This window comes from Eptatretus burgeri, chromosome 7, assembly GCF_056783735.1.
Source record: "Eptatretus burgeri isolate ZD-2024b chromosome 7, Ebu_testis_v1, whole genome shotgun sequence".
Taxonomy (NCBI): Eukaryota; Metazoa; Chordata; class Myxini; order Myxiniformes; family Myxinidae; genus Eptatretus; species Eptatretus burgeri.
This window is the reverse complement of record NC_140967.1, coordinates 68547061-68570774: the sequence shown is the minus strand read 5'-3', so window position 1 is coordinate 68570774 and position 23714 is coordinate 68547061. Positions and strand designations below refer to the sequence as shown.

At 42.8% G+C, this 23714-nt stretch overlaps 2 protein-coding genes across 15 annotated transcripts in view; one reads left to right on the top strand and one right to left on the bottom strand.

The window, feature by feature from the left end:
- The window catches only part of LOC147023482 (uncharacterized), an 11753-nt gene extending 5820 nt beyond the window's left edge, over positions 1 to 5933 (bottom strand). The window contains exon 1 of the mRNA XM_085888954.1: positions 2608 to 5933. Within this exon, the coding sequence (XP_085745080.1) occupies positions 4382 to 5410 (1029 nt within the window). The 5' untranslated portion in view covers positions 5411 to 5933 and the 3' untranslated portion in view covers positions 2608 to 4381. The remainder of the gene's footprint in view (positions 1 to 2607) is intronic.
- The window catches only part of CENPT (centromere protein T), a 152944-nt gene extending 129803 nt beyond the window's left edge, over positions 1 to 23141 (top strand). For 12 of the 14 annotated variants that reach the window (XM_085888939.1, XM_085888937.1, XM_085888940.1 and 9 more), the window contains 4 exons: positions 78 to 236; positions 7076 to 7180; positions 7354 to 7399; positions 22538 to 23141. In XM_085888939.1, coding sequence (XP_085745065.1) covers positions 78 to 236; positions 7076 to 7180; positions 7354 to 7399; positions 22538 to 22687 — 460 coding nt within the window. In that variant the 3' untranslated portion in view covers positions 22688 to 23141. Of the gene's footprint in view, positions 1 to 77; positions 237 to 7075; positions 7181 to 7353; positions 7400 to 18690; positions 18793 to 22537 lie in introns of all 14 variants that reach the window. The other 2 variants (XR_015060218.1, XM_085888941.1) reach the window with 2 other exon arrangements.
- The last annotated feature ends 573 nt before the right edge of the window (positions 23142 to 23714 follow it).

Here is a 23714-nt window from a genome sequence, read left to right as displayed (position 1 = left end):
TGCCACCAAATGTCTTGAGGAATTTGCTGAAATCTTTGAACACTCTGAAGAGGTTTCTTTTGTAATGTTTCCTTCAGAAAGGCAAATAACAAGAGTGGTTCCATGAGAAAGGTAGTTAAACCACGGATGCGAGAAGAAACCCAACTGTCAATACCAGGGAAAGCCATCAAGAACGTGCTATCACGCTACTCTCGTTGTCCTGTCAAACCTGCTACAGTACGAGCTGTCCAGGAACGGTGAGAACAGTGTTTAGCATCGGGTGATAACTTTGGATGATAACCTTGGGAGATGTTATGGAATCTAACAACTTATCTGTTCTTGGATATGCAGGTCATTTGAGGTCTGCTAAAGTAGAGGTCCTTTGGTTCCCTCCTTGTACTAATCTTTTTGAAATTTTCAGTGATAATGATTGTTTTAACTCTGACATCCATCTTCTGTAATTAAATGTATAGTTATCTCGTCGATTCTCCAAAATGAACTGTTTTATGTTTGCTTGAGTGAAGGAAGTTTGTTTGTTGCATGTGGCAATGTGGCAATGTTGCATTAACACACATTTAAAAAATCATTTTTCCATTTAAATGTACAAAGATGTGAAACACACATGCAACTAAATTGTGCAGGCAATGTGTAAATTTCTGCAGGTTTTATGGTCCCCTTCACAAGTAACTCACAAGGATACACTTCTGTTCTACCGATGATATGCGCGACTGTTGGCCCCCATCTTGATTTTACTCAGAATACTTTAACCAGTGTTGATAGCACTTCCTGTACAACTTGCTCAATATCATTGTTAACCTTTAACTGGCCTAATGGTAATCATTTCGGATAGCAGTGATATTCTTTTTCACAACTATTCTTTGTGGCAGAGCATCATCCAGCTTAATTGCAAGGTTGTTAAGCCAGTCAGGTTCAACTTGCCACATTTCCTCTGCTTAACTGCATAAGACCGTTCTAATTTAGCTACAGTAAATCTAATCATTGCAAAGGCCCTTTCTATCAGCAGGAAACCACACGTTTCACCAGATGTGTCAGCTTTACTGACAAATCTGCTTTGAATTGATTTCCATCGGTGCATATTTGCTGATTTCACCAGTCAGCTTTACTGATTTGCATTGTTGCACAACAATTGTGCTAATTATTAGGATGATTTGTTGCATTATGAGAAACATACCGTGCGTTATCTCACAAATGAAGTCGTCAGGTCTTTATCACTGCAAACTCTGGCTGACAGGATGGCCTAGACTTTAGAGGTACACACACTCGCCTCTAAGCTGTCTCGCCTAGGTTTGAATCACGACTGAGCTATAAACTGTCATCCCGGTGTCTCACATGTCGGGTGAATAAATCACTGTGTGTGCCATCCCTCCGATGGACGTTAAACTGGGCGTTCCGTTTGCCAGCATTCGTTGGTTGACGTTAAAGATCCCACAGTGTCCTTTGTGAGCAGGAGGCGAGCTATCGTCGGCACCCTGAACAAATTCCTGCCATAACCAGCACAGGGCATTACATCAGCGGCACGACTGCACTCTCAGCCAATGTTGGTACCCCGCAACCTTGTGCTGTACATAAACAAAGAAGACTGCAAACTCTTTTTGAGTGCAGTGTCAAATGTAAAACGAGTTTATATTATAATTTGTTAAAGCAAGATAATCCGGGGTGGTATGTGTTGCGTTTATAAGAAATCAGAATTGGACCACAGGCATACAATAAACAGGCTTTACTCGACCACCGCATATTCTCTCTGCAGATCCTTTTTCCACCCCCTTCACGCACACCATCTTATGTCCAAGATCGCATGAGCATTTGCATCGTCGATCTAATAACAAGACGCAACATTTCCCCTTTCTTGAAAACATTTAGGTACCACAGAATTGAACTTTGAAATGATATGGAATGAAACCAGTGGAATAAAATGCAAACGCATTAATGATCCCATGACGTGGTACCTTAACACATTAGCTCTATCGATGTACGGTTATCGATTAATTATCGTTATGTTGGAGAACATTTCTTCCAACCACTCCTCACGATGTTAAATGTAAGGAACGGAATTGTAATTCTTCATGAATACTCGCACATAAACATTAAATATTTATTTAACTCATTCTCAACTTATGCCAAGTACCATAATAGTCCATTTGCCGTTATTATGTGTTCCATTGTCAACCTTGTTGATGTGGAAAGTGTATGGTTTTATGATTGTTTTGGACTAACATGGGTCCATTAATAAAATTCAGGTTGGTTGCCGGGGTGGTCACCTTGGGGAACTCCTGTAATTTGCATAAATTCAAGATGGCCGCTACAGGCCAGACGATGGGGCTGTTTTTAATCAGTCAACATATAATCCTGTGTAATACCTCTTTTCCATATGATTTTGACATGAGGAATTCAATCTTGGGGTTATTTTTGACGTTCAGGAATAAATAGAGGTTCACATGAAATGTCCATGACTATTTTCTGCTGAAAATTATGCAACACCAATGCAAAAGTGAAGTCATGAATGGTTCACAACAGTATGTTGATAATAATCAGAAAGCATACACATTGTCATGTCATCATATTGGACATCTTAGGAACAGAGGACATAGAGCCAAGTAGACAACTTACGTATTGTTCATTCCCATTCATTGTACTCGTCCCCTTCCGTATCCTCGTCTCTTTCCAGTTCTGCTTCGACACTCCCTTCTTCCACTTCACTTTCACTGTCCTCCACAGTCTTGTGTGGGTTGAAGCACTTGTCACTGCAACCACAAGTTCAGTATAGCGTGCAGGAGATCTTTGCATGGTGACAACTGCAACTTGCAGTACTGCAAGCCTTCCCCTCTGCTTTGCATCCACACCTCACAACATCCATGAGGTCCAAAGGGGCTGGTGGAGTAGCAGAAATTGCTGGCACTGGGATTCCATCTCTGATGTCCCATCCATATTTTGTTATGTCAAGTTCAGGTGGGGCCTGCTGATCAGCTGATTTTGCAAGTACTGTCTGTAGATGTGCATGCAAAATATGCAGGAAGAGATTGATCTCAGTTGGAGGTAATGCCATGAGCTTGAGGGGCTTGCCAGACTTCCTTGTGTACATTTCGTACCTCATCTCACTCATCGTGGTACCTTCTCGCTGACCATACAGGGCACAGAAGAATGTCCGCCCTGCTTCCATGATCTGTTCATGGCTTGCGTTCAGCTCGCCAAGTGCGGACTACAAACCAGGGAAGTTGCCAACTCTCAGTGTCTTCAGGGCTGACACTTTGCCCTTGCCGTATGAGTATGACGTGGTATCTGAGCCAGTGATGTAGTGCATTCCCAAAAGCTGCAAACACTTGGGGCCAAGCTGGTCACAGGTGGTGTTGATATCCCAAATTGCTCCATCCCACCTTTCCATCTGCACTGTGGCCTGGATGTTGCGCTAGTAAACCCAGTAATCCATCAATACAAAAACATCAGTGTCATCAGAGAGGATACGTATCACTCTTGCATTACATTCAGCAGCCATGAGCAGGTGTGAGATCATTGTAATGCCTGCTTCATCATGGTTGAACGCACCATGGCTACGGCTCTCCACAGTCACTCCTTCACCAAAGTGATAGGTACTCAAAACCTTGGACAGCTGCAACTTGTTCTGCTTGTTTTTCAGGATGGCATCTCGACAAGGCAGAGGTGTGTTTATTGTGAGGTCATAGTTGATGGAACCAATGCCAGCACGCCTCACTCGTTCATGGTCCTTTGCAGAAACATCATAATATTTGTCAAAGACCAAGATCTTCTGACCAGCAATGGTAGACAGCCTTGTCTTGATGGACTCAACTAAGACTGACACAGTTCCCCTGAAAGGCCAGACAATATGATAGAGAAGTTTGCTCGCGTCAACAATGGTAATATCTGGTTGCAGAGGCTGTTGTGCCTGAACACAGAGTTTGTGTGCCAGTGGTGCTTTGTTGCCTTTCCTAAAGCACTCATATTCATCAATCAGTGAGGGGGGTACTGCGCAGAGCTCAAACTGGAAGATAGGTCCCAGCTCCATTTGTCTTTGCTGTCCAATAGTCAGCAGCCTGAGGAAGATGGTTTCTAGATCATAGATCGTCTTGTCCCCAATTTTCACTCCTTTCTGTCAGTGCTCCATTGTCTTGATGGGGCATGAGATGGTTGCATGGAATCCACCTGGAAGGGATGCATGGAACTCTGCAACCATTTCCTGACATATAACCACGGAATCCTCAACATTCACTTCAGCTTCTCGGGGAGCAATTCGACCATTGGCAATGTTGTATGGATGTGGTGAGTGATTCTCAAGAGGATGAGACACATTCGACAATTCAAGTAAAATCCGGCGCCTATCATCTGCATCAAGTTCTCTCCTCTTCTTCCCCTCCTCCTTGTGATGTGGTCAGATTCTTGTGTCCTTTTCTTTCACTTGGTCTTCATTGTCCTTGTTTGAGGAGTCAGGGTTGATGTGCTCCATTGTATCTGAGATGTAGGCAGTGACAGGAAAGGAATCGATCCACTCTGCTACCATCTCTGGAGAAAGAGTCATACCCTTGAGGCCACCCTTGCCAATTCTAATAGCAGTTTGTTCACCGAACTGATCAGAGCTCACACCATTCCAAATGCCTTCCTGGTGAGGACACACAAAAGCACCTGATATGAGCTCTGACTTGGCATCTGGTGGCAGCAGATAGCGCATCTCCAGAAGGTGATGGGTGATGTAACGGGCATCGTGATGGTGACCAGCAACAAAGAAGTAGGGAAGCATTCGTTCAAGTGTTAGCTGTTGCAGCAGGAAGTCTGCCTCCCTCTCACTATGCAGAAGTTGATGAACAAGCAGAGTAGGCTTGATGAAGTTATCAACCCAGTGCTTCCCAGTTGGGTGCTGTCTGCATGTCTCAAGGTAGCTGCACAACTCCTGGAATGTCTTGGGGCCGGTGGTGAGGAAAGAAATGAGAAGGGCAGTCAAAACCACCCGGAAGGCTCTCATTGATCGAACCCAGGACTTGCCACTCATGATTCCTGCCAGGCCCCCAAATGCTGAACTGATGAGAGTCTCAACACCAGACCCACGCATGAGTTTGCCAATGCAACCACGGAAGGACTGCACAGTGTGCATTATCCCAGGTCTCAGAATCCCATTTTTAAAGCGATCAACGTCATGCCACTTGATTTGGCAAGCCACCATGTAGAGCTGGAGATCCACAGAGATGTGGACATAAGTCATTCCCATATCAGTCAATGACTTCTGAATATACTCCAGTGAAGTCACTACAGTGTCTGGATGAGAAGCGTTGGCATCAATAAGGGGTCCGAACATGTAGGTACTTGCTGGCTTTTTTTCTGCATGACTGGTGAATGCTTCTTGGTTGTTGAACCCACCCCATTCCATGGCGTTCACCTGTGTGCTGACTGTGTTTAGCCACTTCATGTCCTTTTCCTGTGCAGCAGCTAAACTAGCTTGCCGGGCACACACTTCTTGGTAGGAGAATCCAGAGGTTGCATCCACAACCGGGGGCTCACTTTGGATGGCCCAGTGCAGTGCTGCAGAGGAAGGCTCCCTGATGAACTGCTGCTTGTCCTAGACTGGGCAGCTTTCTTAGACAGTCGTGGGATAATAAGGTCGCTCTTCCCTGCGTGAGCATGCCCATACTCAAGAATGCCTGCAGGATGGGGTTGCTGAAATTCATGTGAGAAGACATGAGTAGTGTGCCGACCATTGGGCGTGAACACTTGCAGATCAAGATTATCAAACCAGGCAAAAATCACGCCAACAGTTCTACTCAAACCCATGAATTGGTGGAGAAGCTGAGCATTGTCACCGAGAAAATGAGCAGCGGATTTCCTGAATCTCAGGACCTCATCATATGACGTTGTGAACCCATGTTCATGAAGGAGCTTTAGAAGATCAGAACTGCCATGGTGGTGCAGTAGTTTGACAGCCAGTCTTAATGTTGTCTGATTTCTGGTACCTGTAACATGACTTTGAATTGACTGGCTCAGCCATATCTGTAAAAACAAAACAATCAATTAGTAACTCGCATTAATGTCGTATGTGAGCGTCCAGTTGTCAGAATAGTGACCTTGTTGTCATTCAAAATGTATCTCACACGGCAAACAATTGCCAGGAACTCGAACATTGACCTCAAATTTACTTCTAATCACAAAAATAAGGTTAAATATCGATTCCTCGTGCCAACATTATATGGAAAAGATGTCTCGTGTAATTTTAAGTTCATTACCTAAAAAGTTATATTTTCAGCCAGGTCGATGACGGCCATCTTGTATTTGCACAAAAATAACAGATTTCCTCATGGTTGCCATCTGGGCAACCAAGCTTAATTTTGTCTATGCATGCCTGTGAACAAGAAACCACCATAAAACCATACACTTTTGAGGATAACAAGGTTACTTCTCTGGCAAATGGACTATAACTGTCAATGTTTCATTCTATCTTTCAAAGTCTATCAGCCAGGCATGTGGTCTTCTAACCCTTTTGCTTCAGACTGGACTTGCAACGGTTTCATTCCTTTCATTTCCCTCTTTGGTAGGTGTTAATGTGGAGTCCGGACAAAGGGCAAGGTGCAATTGATTCCATGTTTTTTTTTGTTTTTTTTTTACCATAACCAAGAACAAATGCGTTCGATCCAATTTTCTCCTGAATTAACACAGATTCAGTGTATTTCAAAGTCCCTGTATTCACATGCACAGGTTTCTTTACTCGCAAATGATCCCCTGGTTTACATGTCGGAATCTTCGCTCCCCTTCTTTGGTTGGTGTACTCTTTGCTTTTTGTCTGTCTTTTGATGACAGTGTCCCTCATATTCAGGTGCAGTTCGGAAATACCAATGACCGGAAAGATGTTCAGTTTGAACAACCTCGTGCGACAACTTGTTCAGTTTGGTCAAGCTGCACATTTTGTCACATGATAAACGAGCTGCAGAGCTATTTTGCCCCTTTAGTTTACCATTTTAATGTTGCTCTCATTGCCAGGATAAATACAACCAAATATTCTCGCGAGTCGTTCTCTTTTTCTTGAGTAAACACCAAATCTTTGAACGCATTTGAAATATATCATTCGTCAATGCTGTTGCAGGTTCCCCGAGTTCCTTGCTCAGATGTGTGATGACTTGGAAGCGTATGCTCTTCATGCCGGGCGCAAAACTGTGAAGCCTGCTGATGTGGAGCTTCTGCTAAAGAGGTCAGTTGTTTATTTGAGTCACTCTTTTCTCATTATGGCACTCAATTACCCCCTTTTTATTTTGCGTTTGCTTTTTCTCTCAATCCTGTCCAAACTCATACCTCTCATCAAACTGGCACATGATTATTTGGTTTTATTATCAACCAGCAAAGAGACCTGGCACATTTTTGCAGGGTGTGTATTTGGAGAAGATACCACGTCAGGGAGAAGTTAGCTAAGGTGATAACCTTTTTTTTTTTCTTGTACAAACTCTTTCTCACCCTTGATAGTACAGGCATTTTAGCAGAAATATTTGGTCAACCTCCCACAAATTGCAACAAAAGCAAACTCAACAGATTTTGATTCCTGGATATGTCCTCAGTGACAGAAAAAAGTCCTAAGGGATCCTCCGGGGGGGGGGGGGGGGGAAGTCCTGAAATCATGGAAATCCAATATGACCGCCACCCGGCTTTGGGGAAAATGAGAAAATTGTAAATATTGATATTTTAAATATGTAAATATATGTTTTTCTGCATTCTAATTGTTTCTAGTTATGGTCAGTATATTGATATACAAGAATGATTAGAAAAAAGTGAAATGTATTGAGGGTAAAATAAAAAATTATAGCTTTTTTGTCCAAAAATGTCAATTTTTTGTCCCGAAAAAAAAAATTTACCTGATACTGATTTTGGCTCCTGGACCAAAAAAATAAGAAACGTTGAAGACACAAGATGAAATCAAGTCTATGGCAATACAATATAATTATGTAAATCATTGAAACATGACAAAATTCACAATTCCACTCGGGGCAATCATATATGCCTGACGAAGGTTTCGAAATGAAAATTCGCATTAAACTCAGAAACTACATCCATTATAAACTTACTACACATGTTGAGAAAAATTAAGCGTATTAAAGTTCGAACTCGACGATGTCGTCATCATCCTCATCATTTTCACATGGAGTGTTTGTGCAGCCAGAGCCCCTGTAGTTTCCACAAGCTGGAGTGCACTCAATGTTGTGCTTCTTGCATGTGCATCTCATGGTGCTACATTCAGCCTGTCAGTTGCACCTAATGACACGTAAGATCTTTTCAGGAGCTGCAGCTATTGATGTCTGAAGTGGCACAAAACCCTCGTCACACTTCTGCCAACCCCAGTCTGTGGAAGAAGTATGCAAGTCTGACATCTTGAAACGAATCAAAGACCACCTTTAGAAGCATGCCGAGTCTGCAAAGATATCTTCTAGAACTTCAGCGCTCTGGGTTCAGCATATGGACATGCTAGACATTCTGCGCAAATACATCCAGGCAGAGCGCACTGGGAACTGGGCACTACATCTACAGGCCATCCAGGAAATGCTGCCTTATCTGGCAGCCTCGGGCCACAACCTGAATGCCAAATCTGCGAGGGTGTATCTGCAGCAGATGTCCAACCTCAAAACTCAACATCCCAATGTCCAACAACGTTTTGATGAGGGGTTCCATGTGGTTCGACAAAGTGATCGCCTGTGGGCAGGTCTTTCATCTGACCTGATCATCGAACAAGTTCTGATGAGAAGTTTGAAGACTAGTGGGGGGCTCACATGAGGGCGAGGAATGACAGAGCAACAACGGCTGGTATGGCTACTATCAATGCCTGCCTGTGCAGAAATAAACCAGGCAATGCAGGAGCTCACAGGTGTGAACTACAACACTGGAGAGCAGAAGAAGGACATGACCAAGGCAAGACAATCTCGTGACTGGAAGGACACACTATCAGGTCTTCAGTATTTACAGGAACGGAATCCGTTCAGTAGTGATCCACGTCTGAGGAACATTGCCACTGGAGTTCATGCACACCCCACCGTCAACGTCGATACAGCACATGCTGTAGGAGCCAAAATATTGAAATCTATGGATGGGAAAACACCTGCCGAGTACACATTTAAGAGGAAAGACCAAGTTGTCACCCTCGGCATGAAGTCATCTGTCAAGATTGATGGAGAGCAAGTCCAGGTTGACCCACAACTCCTCTTCCAGAGACTGATCACTGTTGCACAGACAGCAGAAGAACTGGAGTCGGTCTTCAAATATGAACTGTGCAGCTATCCACCAGCCCTCTTTGATTCCTCTCTTCAGCTCCGAGAAGCACACAAGCCAGTCTTTGCTGATGCCATCTGGGATCTTCTTAGATCCGATGTCCCAGCCGATATCCCCAATGATGGGCAACAGTATGTTTTGGATGGCAGGGCACTTGTTCAACGCATTCCATGGTCTCGTGGATCTACATACAGAGACATATGCCACCAGTACACTGATTATGTAACGAAGAAGTACGGAGATGCCATAGTCGTGTTTGATGGTTATGAGAGTACCAACACAAAGGACATGACACACCAGAGACGGTTTAAAGGGAATGCTGGCACTACTGTGACATTTACAGCTGACATCTGTCTCACAATGAAGAAGGAACAGTTTCTTGCCAATAGGCAGAATAAACAGCGATTCATTTTTATGTTGAGTGAAGAGCTTCAGAAGAAGAACTGTGAGACACACCATGCCTCAGGGGATGCTGATCTCCTGATTGTACTGAAGGCCGTGCAGTCTGCTACTGTCATCACCTGTGTTAGTTGGTGATGACACAGACCTCCTCGTCCTCCTATGCAACCATGCAAGCTTAGAATCCCATGACCTCTTCTTTTGTCCCGAGCCAAAGAAGAACACGAAGAAGCTTCGCATCTGGAACATCAAGGCTACAAAGAAAATGATTGGTACAGACATATGCAAGCACATACTGTTTCTACATGCAGTTCTTGCTTGCGACACGACATCTCGTCTTCATGGGATTGGAAAGGGAGCTTCCCTCAAAAAGTTCAAAGCAAACAACACATTCCGTGAGCAGGCCAAGGTTTTTGATACATATCCAGCTTCCGTATGTGATGTGGCAGATGCAGGAGAAAAAACATTGGTGATAATCTACAACGGAAAGTCAACTGACACCCTGGACACCCTCCGGTATCAGCGGTACTGGGACAAGGTGGCTTGGAGCTCCTCTCACGTGCAACCACAGACGTTACCACTAACATCAGAAACAGCAAAGTATCACAGCCTGCGCGTGTATCTGCAAATCCAAGAATGGAAGGGATGTGCAGATGAACTTCTTCCGACAGACTGGGGTTGGCAGAAGTGTGACGATGGTTTTCTGCCACTTCAGACATCAATAGCTCCAGCTCCTGAAAAGATGTTACGCATCATTAGGTGCAACTGCCAGGCTGAATGTAGCACCATGAGATGCACATGCAGGAAGCACAACATTGAGTGCACTCCAGCTTGTGGAAACTGCAGGGGCTCTGGCTGCACAAACACTCCATGTGACAATGATGAGGATGATGACGACATTGTCGAGTTCTAACTTTAATACGCTTGATTTTTCTCAACATGTATAGTAAGTTTATAATGGATGTATTTTCTGAGTTTAATGCGAATTTTCATTTCGAAACCTTCGTCAGGCAGATGTGATTGCCCCGAGTGGAATTGTGAATTTTGTCAGTTTCAATTATTTACATAATTATATTGTACTGCCATAGACTTGATTTCATCTTGTGTCCTCTTCTTTTTTTTTTTGGTCCAGGAGCCAAAATCAGTATCAGGTAAAAAAAATTTTCTGGACAAAAAATTGACATTTCTGGACAAAAAAGCTATAATTTTTTATTTTACCCTCAATACATTTCACTTTTTATCCCCTGCCGCGTGGCGGAAGGGGGATATTGTTGTCACCCAGGTCGTCTGGCTGTCCGTCCGGCTGTCCGTCTGGCTGTCCATCCGTCCGTCAACATTTATCGCTGTGAGTGTGAAAACTCATAAACTGTTTGCCATATCGATTTGAAATTTTGTTCACACATGTACCACCTGAAAAGGAAGAACCCTATTGATTTTGGGCGTGGCCGGATCCAAGATGGCCGACTGGGGCGGCCATCTTGAAAAAAATGTTTTTTGTAATAAATGGAAAACCGCTGATCTGATTTCAATTATTTTTGGTTACTACGTTCCTCACCCCTGGGGAACTTTTTTGAGATGATGACCAAATGGTGTCTTGTTTCCAATTCAACTCCCTCATTATCTGGAATATGTATGACCTTTTTCATTCAATGGCGGGGGATTCCCCATCTCTGATGGTATATTTTTTATAATTATTATTGTGTATCAATACACTGACCAGAACTAGAAACAATTAGAATGCAGAAAAACATATATTTACATTTTAAAATATAAATCTTTACAATTTTCTCATTTTCCCCGAAGCCGGGTGGCGGCCATATTGGATTTCCATGATTTCAGGACTTCCCCCTCCCCCATCCCCCCCCCCCCCGGAGGATCCCTTAAGACTTTTTTTCTGTCACTGAGGACATATCCAGGAATCAAAATTTGTTGAGTTTGCTTTTGTTGCAATTTGTGGGAGGTCATCCGACATTTTGACTGCACATGAGAGTTATGTCATTAGATGAGCAATAAAATTACCTTTAAATCTATGTGTAGGTTGTATTTATACGAATTTCGATTTTTAAATAATTAGCGATTAGCATATGTGCGAGGTCATGTGACTCCTTATTCGCCGGATGTCTTTAAGTTATTTTTCACATCTGATACCATATTTGTGTCTCTGGCAGCGAGTAAAGCGTTTTTAACCACGTTTGCAAAAAATAAATAATTAAACTAAAACCCACTTTTGATTCCGACCAACTTGCGTTTCGTCACCACGCGTCATGTCGAAATCTGCCTCCTGAGGGACAAATTTATTGATATGGCCGAAAGAAGTCACAATCGTGTAGCAGCAGAGCCAACAAATTGTGCATTTTATGATGAAAGTATCCACTGTGGCACAGATGTAATGTCTGACAAATATTTTCAGATCTGGAACCACGAGAAACTCGACCTGTGTGGGCACCATATTGGATTTCAAGATGGCCACCATTCAGGATCTGCTAATATCATTATTTATGGTTCTTTTCAGGCTACATACTTCATTCCAGTGTCTAAATATACATTATTCGGGTCAAGGAATCCATTTATGCTGGTTACAAGTTTATTGCATTGAAACGTTTTTTAAAAAGTTTTATTATTACAAACAAAAAAATTATTACAATGAAAATAATTTTTACATTGAAAAACAAAACATGTAAATCTTGTTCATTACATTGGCCCCGACTTTTGTTCGGTTTATACATCCGTAATTGCTGAGATTCAGCCTTAACAAGCCCCTTCATGTGCACAAAGTCCAGTGCATTTAAGTGCAGCCTTTTTGCAATTACACTTGCCACCACAGTGTTTCCTGCAACCACAAGAGATGAGCTTGTAACATGTCTTGGACACTTCAGGGAGTGTGGTCCAGAGTGGTTCCAGCTCATCCCGCGACTTCACCCAACCCCAGTCACGTGGCAATTGTAGGCTGACGAACGCTACCGTGGCCTTCCCCCAGATATGCCCAGCCTGGTAAGCAGCTCTCCTGATGTGCTGCTCCTGAGCAGCCCATGTTGGTGGGATCTTGCTTTTCTTGAGAAGAGTTTCTTCCTCAGCAAGTTCACGTCACAGCATGTGCTCGTATGGTCAGAGAGCAACACAATGAATCTCTCAAGTATCGGCAGGACATTATCAGGCAGCTCACGAGAGGTGGAAGCCAGACTGAGGAAGGTGGTTATCACTCTCAGGAATGCATTCCACATGGCCCAGGCTGCCATCTTGCTACGACCCTCAAAGGCAGAGACCGTGTTGCAGCCTGTTATTGCATGAAACACGGGAAGAGCTCTTGACCTCTCACGTCCCGGGGCCTATGCAATCTGATGTGCTGCTACGTAGCGAAAAGTCGTGCCTGTGCCAAACGCAAGCCATAGTTCCTGTAGTACCTCACATTGTTCTTGCGCGAGAGCAACTGCTAGAGTGACAACATCTGTGTCCACAGTCCGAATGAGTATTCGCCGGTAACTACACTCCAAGGCATCAGCTGCATGAATCAGCATCCGTGTGTCGGCCTCTTCATGGTTCCATGGGGCCAAGTTGGCAGTGTCTTCCTGGGGTGGAACAGTGAGTACCTGCTCCCTGTCTGTGACAACCAACTGCTTGCCCTCTTTGCCGACCAACTGTGTAACCTGTTGTGATAGGAAGCTGGAGAGTTCCTCTTTGTTGTCACTATTGCGGAGAAAGTTCTGCTTGCACTCGGGTTTTCAGTAAAGCCAAATGCACCACCATCAACTTTGATGCAGGCATTGTTCTGCTCATGGGCCTGGTCAAGAGTCATTGCAGAAAAAGGGTGGGCTGCCGTCTTTGCTGTAAAATGTTCAACTGAAACTTTCCAGCCACATCAGGATGTTTGTCTGGGAGCTCGAGTATGTCCTTCAGGTGGACTGGCAGCCACCGAGAATAATGCTTGTGGTCCAAGGTGAAAAACCACTGACACAGTTCAGTCAGAGCATCCATGTAGAGTGTGAAGTTTGACACCCGTAGTGACCTCACAAACTTGAGGATACAGAGCTCTAGGTTGAGGGTGGTTGCCCAGTACTGAAACTGGGGACAGTTGTCAGCTCTTTGGTGACACCAGATATCAAAATCTCGTAGTTCATGACCATCACTTGTGGCATCTTCAGTGTACTTGTCATAAGCCTTGTGCTGTCGGATGTTCAGGGTTGCTGCAGTTGCCTGGTGCATGTGACATGAGCAGCTTTCAGGAAGGAGTCTGCATTCCCTGGGGTGGCAATCTCGGCTTGCACCAGGGCCTCTGCTCACCTGCTGCCCTGCAGCCAACTGCCTGCCATCCTCAGAGCTGCCATTTCAGTGTGGAGACGGCCCAGGATCATGACAAAATTTTCTTCACCATATCTCTCGGGCCAGTTCCACTGGAATGTTTGGCTATTGCAAACAGTGGCTGGTCCAAGGCAATAACTGGGGTTTTATCTGAATTCACATGGTTGACTGCTGCTTTGACAACATCCATTGAATGGTGAATCATGGCCACTGAGTGAGCCTGGTCAAAGAATAGGGGTAGCAATGCTGTAGTGGTGATTACCAAATTCTCAGTTTGTTGATGTAGCACATGGTGTGCAGCCCATGAGATGGATTTTGGACTTCCATCATCATCTTTCTTGACATGCGCCTGTCTCACTGACTTGAGCCACACTCTCTCTTTGTCCACGTCGTCATGAGGAAAGGTTTTCTGCAGTGAATATTTAGTTCCTTGTGGAACAGAAGGTTTCTTGGCATAAGATATGACTGGCTGCACCTCAGTGTACTGCCGTGGAAGTTGGCCAATGGTTCTGACATTGGATATACCCCCAATGATCACACTTCCCCTGTATCTCCCCTGTCCTGCATGGGTCAGGCGTTGTATAAGGGAGATCGCTGTTCCATGAAAGACTCTTGTGCTGTGGTGGAGCTGGGATTGTGATCAATGTTATCTATAGCTGCTGTTGTGAAAACTCCTTCCAAGAGGCTTGGTGGGCAGACAACCTTCTCCTGTCTAAATCGCTCACAAACGCCTTTGCCCATTTCTGCAGAGATTCTGAGAACTCAGTCATAGGAGATGCTCATCCCTAAGTCAGCCATAGTGTCCACCAGCTCTCTTTTTCTGGTGTCAGTGTGAACCATCAAACCAACATGGTTGATTGTCATGTAAGGACCTGAAAGTCCCTGTCATATCCATCTTGTTTACCCTGTGTACCCTGCCCCATCCCTCTCTCTTCCACAGATCTCCTCATGTCTCTGTTCCACACTTTTTTCCTTCCCTCTCCACCCCTCTTGTCTCCTGCTCCCCTTGTTGTACATTCTGTGTGTTTGCTCTCATACGAGCCTTGACATTGGATACAAAAAAAATAAACATATTGGTAAAGGGGTTTCTTGCTTGACACTGTATCTGACATTGGCAACATGATGTGATTCTTTTGTGACATGCTTGATGCTGTTGAATTTGAGCAGCTGGGCTATGGTAATGGATGCTGCAGAACATCGTCATGCCAAGTCATTGATGCTGGGTCCTTCAATAATCATTGAGACCAGTGTCATGTGGAGTGTTGAGACACTGACTGTCTTCTTGGCATTTGTCACCGATCAGAACAGGAGCCAGTATATTGTTGCCCTTCTGTGAATAGGTTCTTTCTCACAATTTGTGCAGCCTATAACAGATGTACAGCATCATTGTTGTGGTCATATTCGCACGCCTTGGCCAGAGCGTCTCTTATGTCATCTTCGAAGGTCAGGAAGATGTTGTGTCCCTTACGCTCCTGCATTGCAGGGAACTGGGCTAAGATGCACTCCTTCGGTCATGTATTGTGGACTTGCTGATTCAGCCTTATGCCATGTTGTTCCATCCTGTGAGCATAGAGCTTGGCCAAGTCTGATAACTTGAAAACAGGTGCAGTGGTCTCATCAGCAATACTGTCTTTGATGTATGAAACTAGCTCAGCGAACACCACTGCTGACATGACCTCCTCATAGTATGTCTCCCATTTTGCAGTTTCTGCCACAGCTCTGGCTCTGTTGTGTATGGATGTCAGGCATTTTTTGTGATACTTGGCTTCCCTGGCTACCATGTCACCTTCACTCAGTTGGGCCAGCAGTGCTGTGTCCTCCAATAGCCCTGCAGCAAGGCGAACATGTTTGTCCATTCCAAGAGTCTGTACCTGGTGATACTATAATCCAAGACCCTGGTGGCAGTAGAAACATAGCATCTCATGTATGCTGACTACACACGTGGTGTTAGATCTTGTGCACTTCGTTGAAGCTGCTGAAGTGCTTGGACCAGCCTCTTGGTCTGTGTACCACTTTCTCTTCTGAGCGCTTTGCAGCTTCATGTTGTCGTATCTAACTCGGATCATAGATCACAAAGAACAGACACAGATCACAAACTCCACATGCTAGGTACCTTCTTAGGGGTACCGAGCACGTCTATAAATGAAATTAGGGGGAACTAGAGGGGGAGCACTCGGTAGAGTGCAAAACCTCTGCCGCCAATACTGCAAGGTCACTCAAGTGAACCTGATATCCTATTCATTCAATTTGACGTCAACAGTGCTCACAGAGTTATAGTTTGCAACTTTCCCTTTTACTTTTAACTTTTACATACTCAATTCATTCGTCATAACTAGATTACTTGAGACAGAAATTGATTTTACGTGGGTATATCCACCTGAAGTTCCAAAATCAGCCGCAATTATAATTAACCTCCGCCATCGAAGATCGGAGGTTACTGTTTTCACCCCTCTCTGTTTGTTTGTTTGTTTATTTGTGAACAGTATTACAGAAAAACTCCTCGACAGATTTTGACGAAACTTGGTGGGGGGTTAGGTCTGGTCATGAGACTTCTTCTGCCACCAGGATCATGCCATTAGATTTTGGACTTGGTCCAAAATCCAATATGGCCGTTATGGCGGCCAATTTGAAAAAATATTTGAATTTTTTTTTATTTTTTTTGCATTTCTGCATGTTTTAAGTGATTTCCAACCCCCCCCCCCCAAAAAAAATTGTTTTAGAAAAAAAAAATTTTGCAACTTTTTTTCAACAAAATTTCAATATCTTTTTTTTGCATTTCTACATGTTTTAAGTGATTTCCAAACCCCACCCCCCCCCCAAAAAAAATGTTAGAGAAAAAAAAATTTGCAAATTTTTTTCAACAAAATTTCGATTTTTTTTTTTTGCATTTCCACATGTTATTGGTGATTTCCAACAAAAAAACATGCCAAAATTATAATTAAACAAAATTATAATATAACAAACACAAACGGAAGGCATCAATATACTTATGAAATCTTTAGATTTCATAAGTAACAAGCAGTCATAGACTGGTACTTACGAAATCGTCAACTTGACCTCTGACCTTGTCTAATAAAAGCTGTCTCTTGAGAAGGTAGCGACACAAACCAGAAGTTTCTACGATGATTCTGTACCAAACCATCAAAAATCGAATGTTTTGGATGTTTGACAACACTGTGACCTTGACCTTTGACCGATTTGACCAAAATCTAATCAGCGCTAGCCACCACCCTCCTGAATCACGTGGTGTAATTTGACATTGGAAGCTTCTTCCATTCTCGAGTTATCATTTTTTGGATGTTTGACCTCACTGTGACCTTGACCTATGACCGATTTTTACCAAAATCTAATCAGCATGAGCCATCACCCTCCTGAATCACGTGGTGTAATTTGACATTGGTAGCTTCTTCCGTTCTCGAGTTATCGTGCCTTCAAACAAACAAACAAGCAGTCATAGACTGGTACTTACGAAATCGTCAACTTGACCTCTGACCTTGTCTAATAAAATCTGTCTCTTGAGAAGGTAGCGAAGTAAACCAGAAGTTTCTACGATGATTCTCTACCAAACCATCAAAAATCGAATGTTTTGGATGTTTGACCTCACTGTGACCTTGACCTTTGACCGATTTTGACCAAAATCTAATCAGCGCTAGCCATCACCCTCCTGAATCATGTGGTGTAATTTGACATTGGTAGCTTCTTCCGTTCTCGAGTTATCATGCCTACAAACAAACAAACAAACAAACAAACTAACAAACAAACAGAAATGGAATTCATCAATATACTTCCGAAATCTTTCGATTTCGTAAGTAACAAACAAACAGAAACGGAAGGCATCAATATACTTTCGAAATCTTTCGATTTCGTAAGTCACAAACAAACAGAAAGGGGTGAAAACAGTAACCTCCGATCTTCGATGGCGGAGGTTAAATATTGATTTTTGGTGGCGGCCAACGAGATATGTAATATGGTGGCCACCAAGTCAAGTATCAGGTGGTTCCATATCTGAAAAGATTCATGTGCCACTACTTTATTACTGTGCCAAATTTGGTGCTTTCATCATAAAATGCACAATTGTTATGAAAATAGTTGCGATGCTGCTTATCACAAGGAATCACAAGGAAATTAGATGCAGGTGGAGGCCATTCAGTCCATCATCCCTGTGTCACATCAACACCACACCAATTTATCAACACCAGATCTGATAATAAAATTCAAAATGTATTTTTTTAAGTGTTTTCTTCATGTTTTTTGAAAGTTTTTTTTGTAGTTTCTCTTTTTTTGGTCGTTTTTGTCGTTTTGTTTCCCCTCCCCTGAAAAAAGGGGAGGGGGCATGGGCTCAGGTAAAATACACACAGCATCCACCATACAACACCCCTTGACGAGATCCCCACTAACACTCTGTACACATTCACACAATCACCCATCGAAGCTCAAGCTCCCTAAAAGTCCTGCCAACATTCCTACCCCTCTATCTCCATAAATTCCACGTACCTATCTAATTCCAATTTAAACTTATCGACTGTGTCTGTTGCTACTACCTTTCCAGGGAGACCATTCCATGCATTAACTACTCTGAGTGAAAGTCCCATGCTTTACTACCACCTTAATGCTCCTCTTCTTTACTCTCAGGCTATGGCCCCTGGTCCTATCACTGTCTACTCTGCTGAATAATTGTTCTGCACTTATGTTATCAATTCCATTCATTATCTCAAACATCTCTATCATATTTCCTCCTCACTGCCTCCTTTCTAGTGAATAAAGCCCCGTCTCCTTCAGCTGCTCCTCATAGCTGAGTCTACCGAGGCCTGGAATCAATCAAGTAGCCCTGCGCTGAACACTCCTTCCTGAATTGTGGTGACCAAAACTGCACACAATATTCTAAATGTGGCTTCATTAAATTCCTGTACAATGTTAACACCACCTCTTTCAATTTATAATTGATCCCCCTCTGAATACAACCTAAAACCTGATTTGCTTTACCTATAGCTGACTGGCACTGTACTGCCTGCTCACCTCCAATATCTATTACCACCCCGAGATCCTTCTCCTGTATGACACACACTCCAAAATTACCCCTGACATACTGTAATCTCTATTTTCATTATTTTTTCCCATCCCTAACACCTTACACTTGCTCAGGTTAAATTACATCTGCCAATCTTTTGCCCAATCTATGCAAGTATCAATACTTTCCTGTATCTTATCACCACCCCCTCTGCTATCCACCGTATTTCCAAGCTTTGTGTCATCTGCAAATTTGGAAAGCCGACTCTTCACCCAACTATCCAAATCATTTATATAAATAATGAAGTCATAGTCCCAGTAATGATTGCTGAGCTACCCCACTACTTATATCTTCCCAGTGCCTGGTGTTGACTTAGCGACTCGGGCGGCTGGCTTAGAATTCTAGGGTCCTGAGTTTGAGCCCCGTTGGCTGCTGAATTAACACCAAGTGGGGTTGATTCAGCCTGTCATCCTTCCGTGGTCAACAAAATGAGTACCAGTGTACTGGCAGAGGGGCACAGCATCAGTGACAAAGTCGCACTCCCAAGAAATGATACCGACCCGACAGCTAAACTGCCATACGCAAAAACAGAACAGATCCTCCCAGCAAGACATCCTCCCACTCACAGCCACTCTGCTTCCTATCACTAAGCCAGTTTGCAATCCAATTAGCTAACTGACCAGCCACTCCACAAGCCCTCACGTTGGCAAACAACCTCCGATGTGGTACCTTATTGAATGCTTTCTTAAAGTCTGTATATACTATGTCCACTGCCTTTCCCTCATCCGCCCAATCAGACACTGCTTCGTGGAACTCTAAAATATTTTTTAAAGACATACCTTTGCTAAACCCATGCTGACTACCCTGAATTATTTCATATTTATTTAAATGGTTCCTCATCTGGTCCCGAATTAATCTCTCCAACACCTTCCCCCACAACTGAAGTCAAACTAACAGGTCTATAATTCCACAATTCTTATCTGGATCCTTTCTTAAATAATGGTGTTACATTTGCTACTCTCTCATCCTCCGGTACCTGTCCTGACTCCAGTGAGCTATTGAAAATACCCGTTAACATCTCGCTTACCTGCTCAGCTACCTCCCTCAATACTCTTGAGTACATATCATCTGGCCCCGGAGCCTTATCTACTCTTATATTTCCAAGCTCTTCTTTTACTTCCTCCACTCCAAGCTGGATCTTCTGACAAAGCCCTTCCTCACCTCATTGATTGATACTCTCAGCTATTGGCAATTCTCCTGACTGTTCTTGTGTAAATGTTGAAGCAAAATACCTGTTTAATAAGCTTGCCATCTCACTTTCATCATTAACCACTCTCCCGGTGCTATTCCTCAATGGGCCCACACTGGTCCGAACCTGTTCTTTTCCCCTGATATACTTAAAGAAAGCCTTGCTATTATGTTTAATATTCTTAACTATGTCCTTCTCATTCTCTCTTTTGGCTTGTCAAGTTATTTTCTTAACTTGCCTCTGTTTACTTTGACAGTGATTAAATGTAACTCCAGTCCTGTTAGTGTGTGTGTGTGTGTGTGTGTGTGTGTGTGTGTGTGTGTGTGTGTGTGTGTGTGTGTGTGTGTGTGTGTGTGTGTGTGTGTGTGTGTGTGTGTGTGTGTGTGTGTGTGTGTGTGTGTGTGTGTGTCCACTATAACTCCAAAACCATGAAACCTAGCAGCCTGAAACTTTGCATGCTTACTAAGAAAACTCCGAGGAAATGTACGAGTGAAAATTGGGTGTACGGGTTAATTAAAACACCCCTATTGAAGATAATTTACAGCCTTATTTAATTATATCCTTTATCAGACACATCCTCGGTCACCGCTCTCTGTGGGGTTCTCAAGGCATATCTTCAGTAACCTCTCTGGGGTCTGAAGCCACCATGTTTTTTGGCCTGCTCAACCATGCCTCGACTTGGAACAGACCGCAATGATTTCTTCACGATAAAGTTTTTTTTTGTGTTCCTAATTCACATTATTGAATGCCTGTTCATCATAGCTATGAATCGCTGTATGCATTGCTTTTATACGTGCTGTAGTTTTCAAATTAGGAGCTTGGAGTGATTTCATGCTTATATGATGCAATTTTCCATGATCTACTCTAACGGACTAATTAAAGTACATCATCGAAATATGACTTTGGCTTTGAGGATCAGATATCGTTCGGACTAAATCAGTACATGGACTACATGGATTATGAATGTACCGGTATACTGAAAAAAACGGTATAAAAAAATAATTGGGATATCACCAACAAATCGAAGAAAAGTGTACACAATCTTTAAATCCCGTACATTATTCTAAAAGCATTGATGCACTTGGCTACACCTGGAACGGTGGAATGTATGACATCAAGACGTAACAGGAAGTAAGTACAGTAGGTTTTAACTTTTAACCATCAACACTCGAGCCCCCCTACAAGCATTCGCGTTTTCCTTTGCCCTCATGGCTGTTTTTAAAGCAATTTCATATTGGTTATTTGTATGAATGAATCTGGTGTCCTTTTGAAAGCCTGTGCCGTATACCGACACAGCGATCTGCTATAGTCATGCCAGTACGATCGTCATACCAGTATGGCGATCCGTGATGCTTTCAACCCTTCTTTAACTCCAGCTTCCCATCCATCGCCGGTCCCTCACCTTTTAGCTTCCAAACCATAACCCCTCAGTCCTCACGATCCTGCCCTTTTTACCTTTCAAACCTCGTAATTCCCATGATATACTTCCCTCACCTAAAACCACCCATTCGTTACTCCATCTCAAACCCCTTCCCTCGGCCTTTCGCCTCTCAACCCCCCACTTCACACCATCCCCTTCAACTCCCCCCCGCCTCACCCCCATTCATTCCACATCCGAAACCATTCCCCCTCCCCACCTTCCCACCACCAGCAACACGTCACCAACTCGGTTGACTTTTGTTTTACTTTATTTTCATTGGTCTTTATTTTGATTGCCTCAGTACAATGACCCAAATTGCCCCATTAACTCATAAACTCATTACCTGAAGGCGATAATATACAAAGGATCCCTCAGCATGTGCAAATCACCGTGGAATTAAATAATATTTTTTATTTTCTTAAATTATTTCCCAAAAAACTCCCCAATAAAACCCGATCATTGGCACAACGATTGTTGCCATCATGTGAGATAAACAGCTGCTGCCTGCTCATAGGGTGGAATTTTGAATCTACCCATTATGCTGGTTTACCAAAAACAATACGTATGAAAAAATAATAATCGATAGGTGTACCGAGTTGTGATACCAACAAAGAACAAATCGAAGAAATGTATTTACAATCTTTAAATACCGGACATAGACTACATGATTTAAAAAGCATCGATGCACTCGACTACCCTTGGAACAGTGGAACGTATGACGTCAAGCAAAGTTGCTTTCTACGCTCCCTTCGAGAGCTTTTGTAGAATATATTGGCGTGAGCATAACTTTTCAATGTTTCCTGTATTGTACCTATGTAAATACCTTAGATATGGTATTACTTTTAACCTTTTTCAAAGCCTTGTCACCTATAAAATGTACAAACCACTTCACATCTCTAACGCCACTCGACGGTTTCCCCTTCAGACAAGGCCATATCACGGACACCATGCCCTTGGAGGCACTCATACGGCAACACATGCCCATGCAGGAACGAGCTCTTCTTCTACCTATGGCCTGTGCACACAATCGTCTGGAGCCTGCACCGAAACATTTCAAGAATTGGCACTGACTTAATATGGCAGTTAAATCACATGTGAAATCTGAAAGTAAATTAATAAATGAAATTGTTGTCATTTGTGGCTTATTGCAGATTAGTGCTGTTTTTCTTGGCTTTGTATTCATGATTCCCAGTAATACAAAACCAGCTACATGCTAGAGAGCGACATACTTTTGTTTTTTGTTTTTTTTATGAAATGGCTTTCATGGATTTTGAGAAACTTCTCGATTGGAAGATGGAGGTAACAACATTTACCAACATTATCGACACGTGTCATTCTTTTCATTGGTATATGAAGTGTATATTATATTCACACAACCACTTTTTCATTGACAATGTTGTATTTGTATAGATTCCATTAAAATTAATATTGATAAAACTGATTAGAACATGGTATGTGTGAACCAAAACGCACGTGTCGATTAAATGGCCCTTTCACTATGCCACATAAACAAAATAGTCCAACAAAAACTGGTTTTGTTCATGTTATTTCATGTCTTGCACTATTATCCTTTAGAAAGATGTCTGTGCAGCAGATACACCACTTATACGTATAAAGCTGTAAGCCTACTTTTGAACACTAACCATTGTCCACCAACATGCTCCATTTCTTGAGGAGGCAAAATAAGCCAAGATCTTACCTTGACAAAGGTCCTGACAGTAGAACTGGATCATTCCATGAACATCTGGCATGCATTGTTTTTGTTTAAAAAAAAAAGTTTTGTCTTAAAACAAAAAACAAAAAAACATTTGGTGGAAATACAGTTCAGGTGTATTAATAATACTTTGCAGTATAAATAATTTATATTCGAACCATGCCTCCTGAAAACAGGTTTTTTGTTATTGCTCCAAACCACTTTGCTAAAAACATACGTTTTTTTTTCTTGTTTGTTTGTTTTTTGTATACATTGTCAAGGCTCTTATGAGAGCTATTGCACAACACACAACGAGGGGGGTGGGCGTTTTAATGCAGGAGCATGTGCTTTTCATCAAATAGTGTGTATTTTAACTTGTTCTAAGTAAAACAATGCATTTTACACAAGG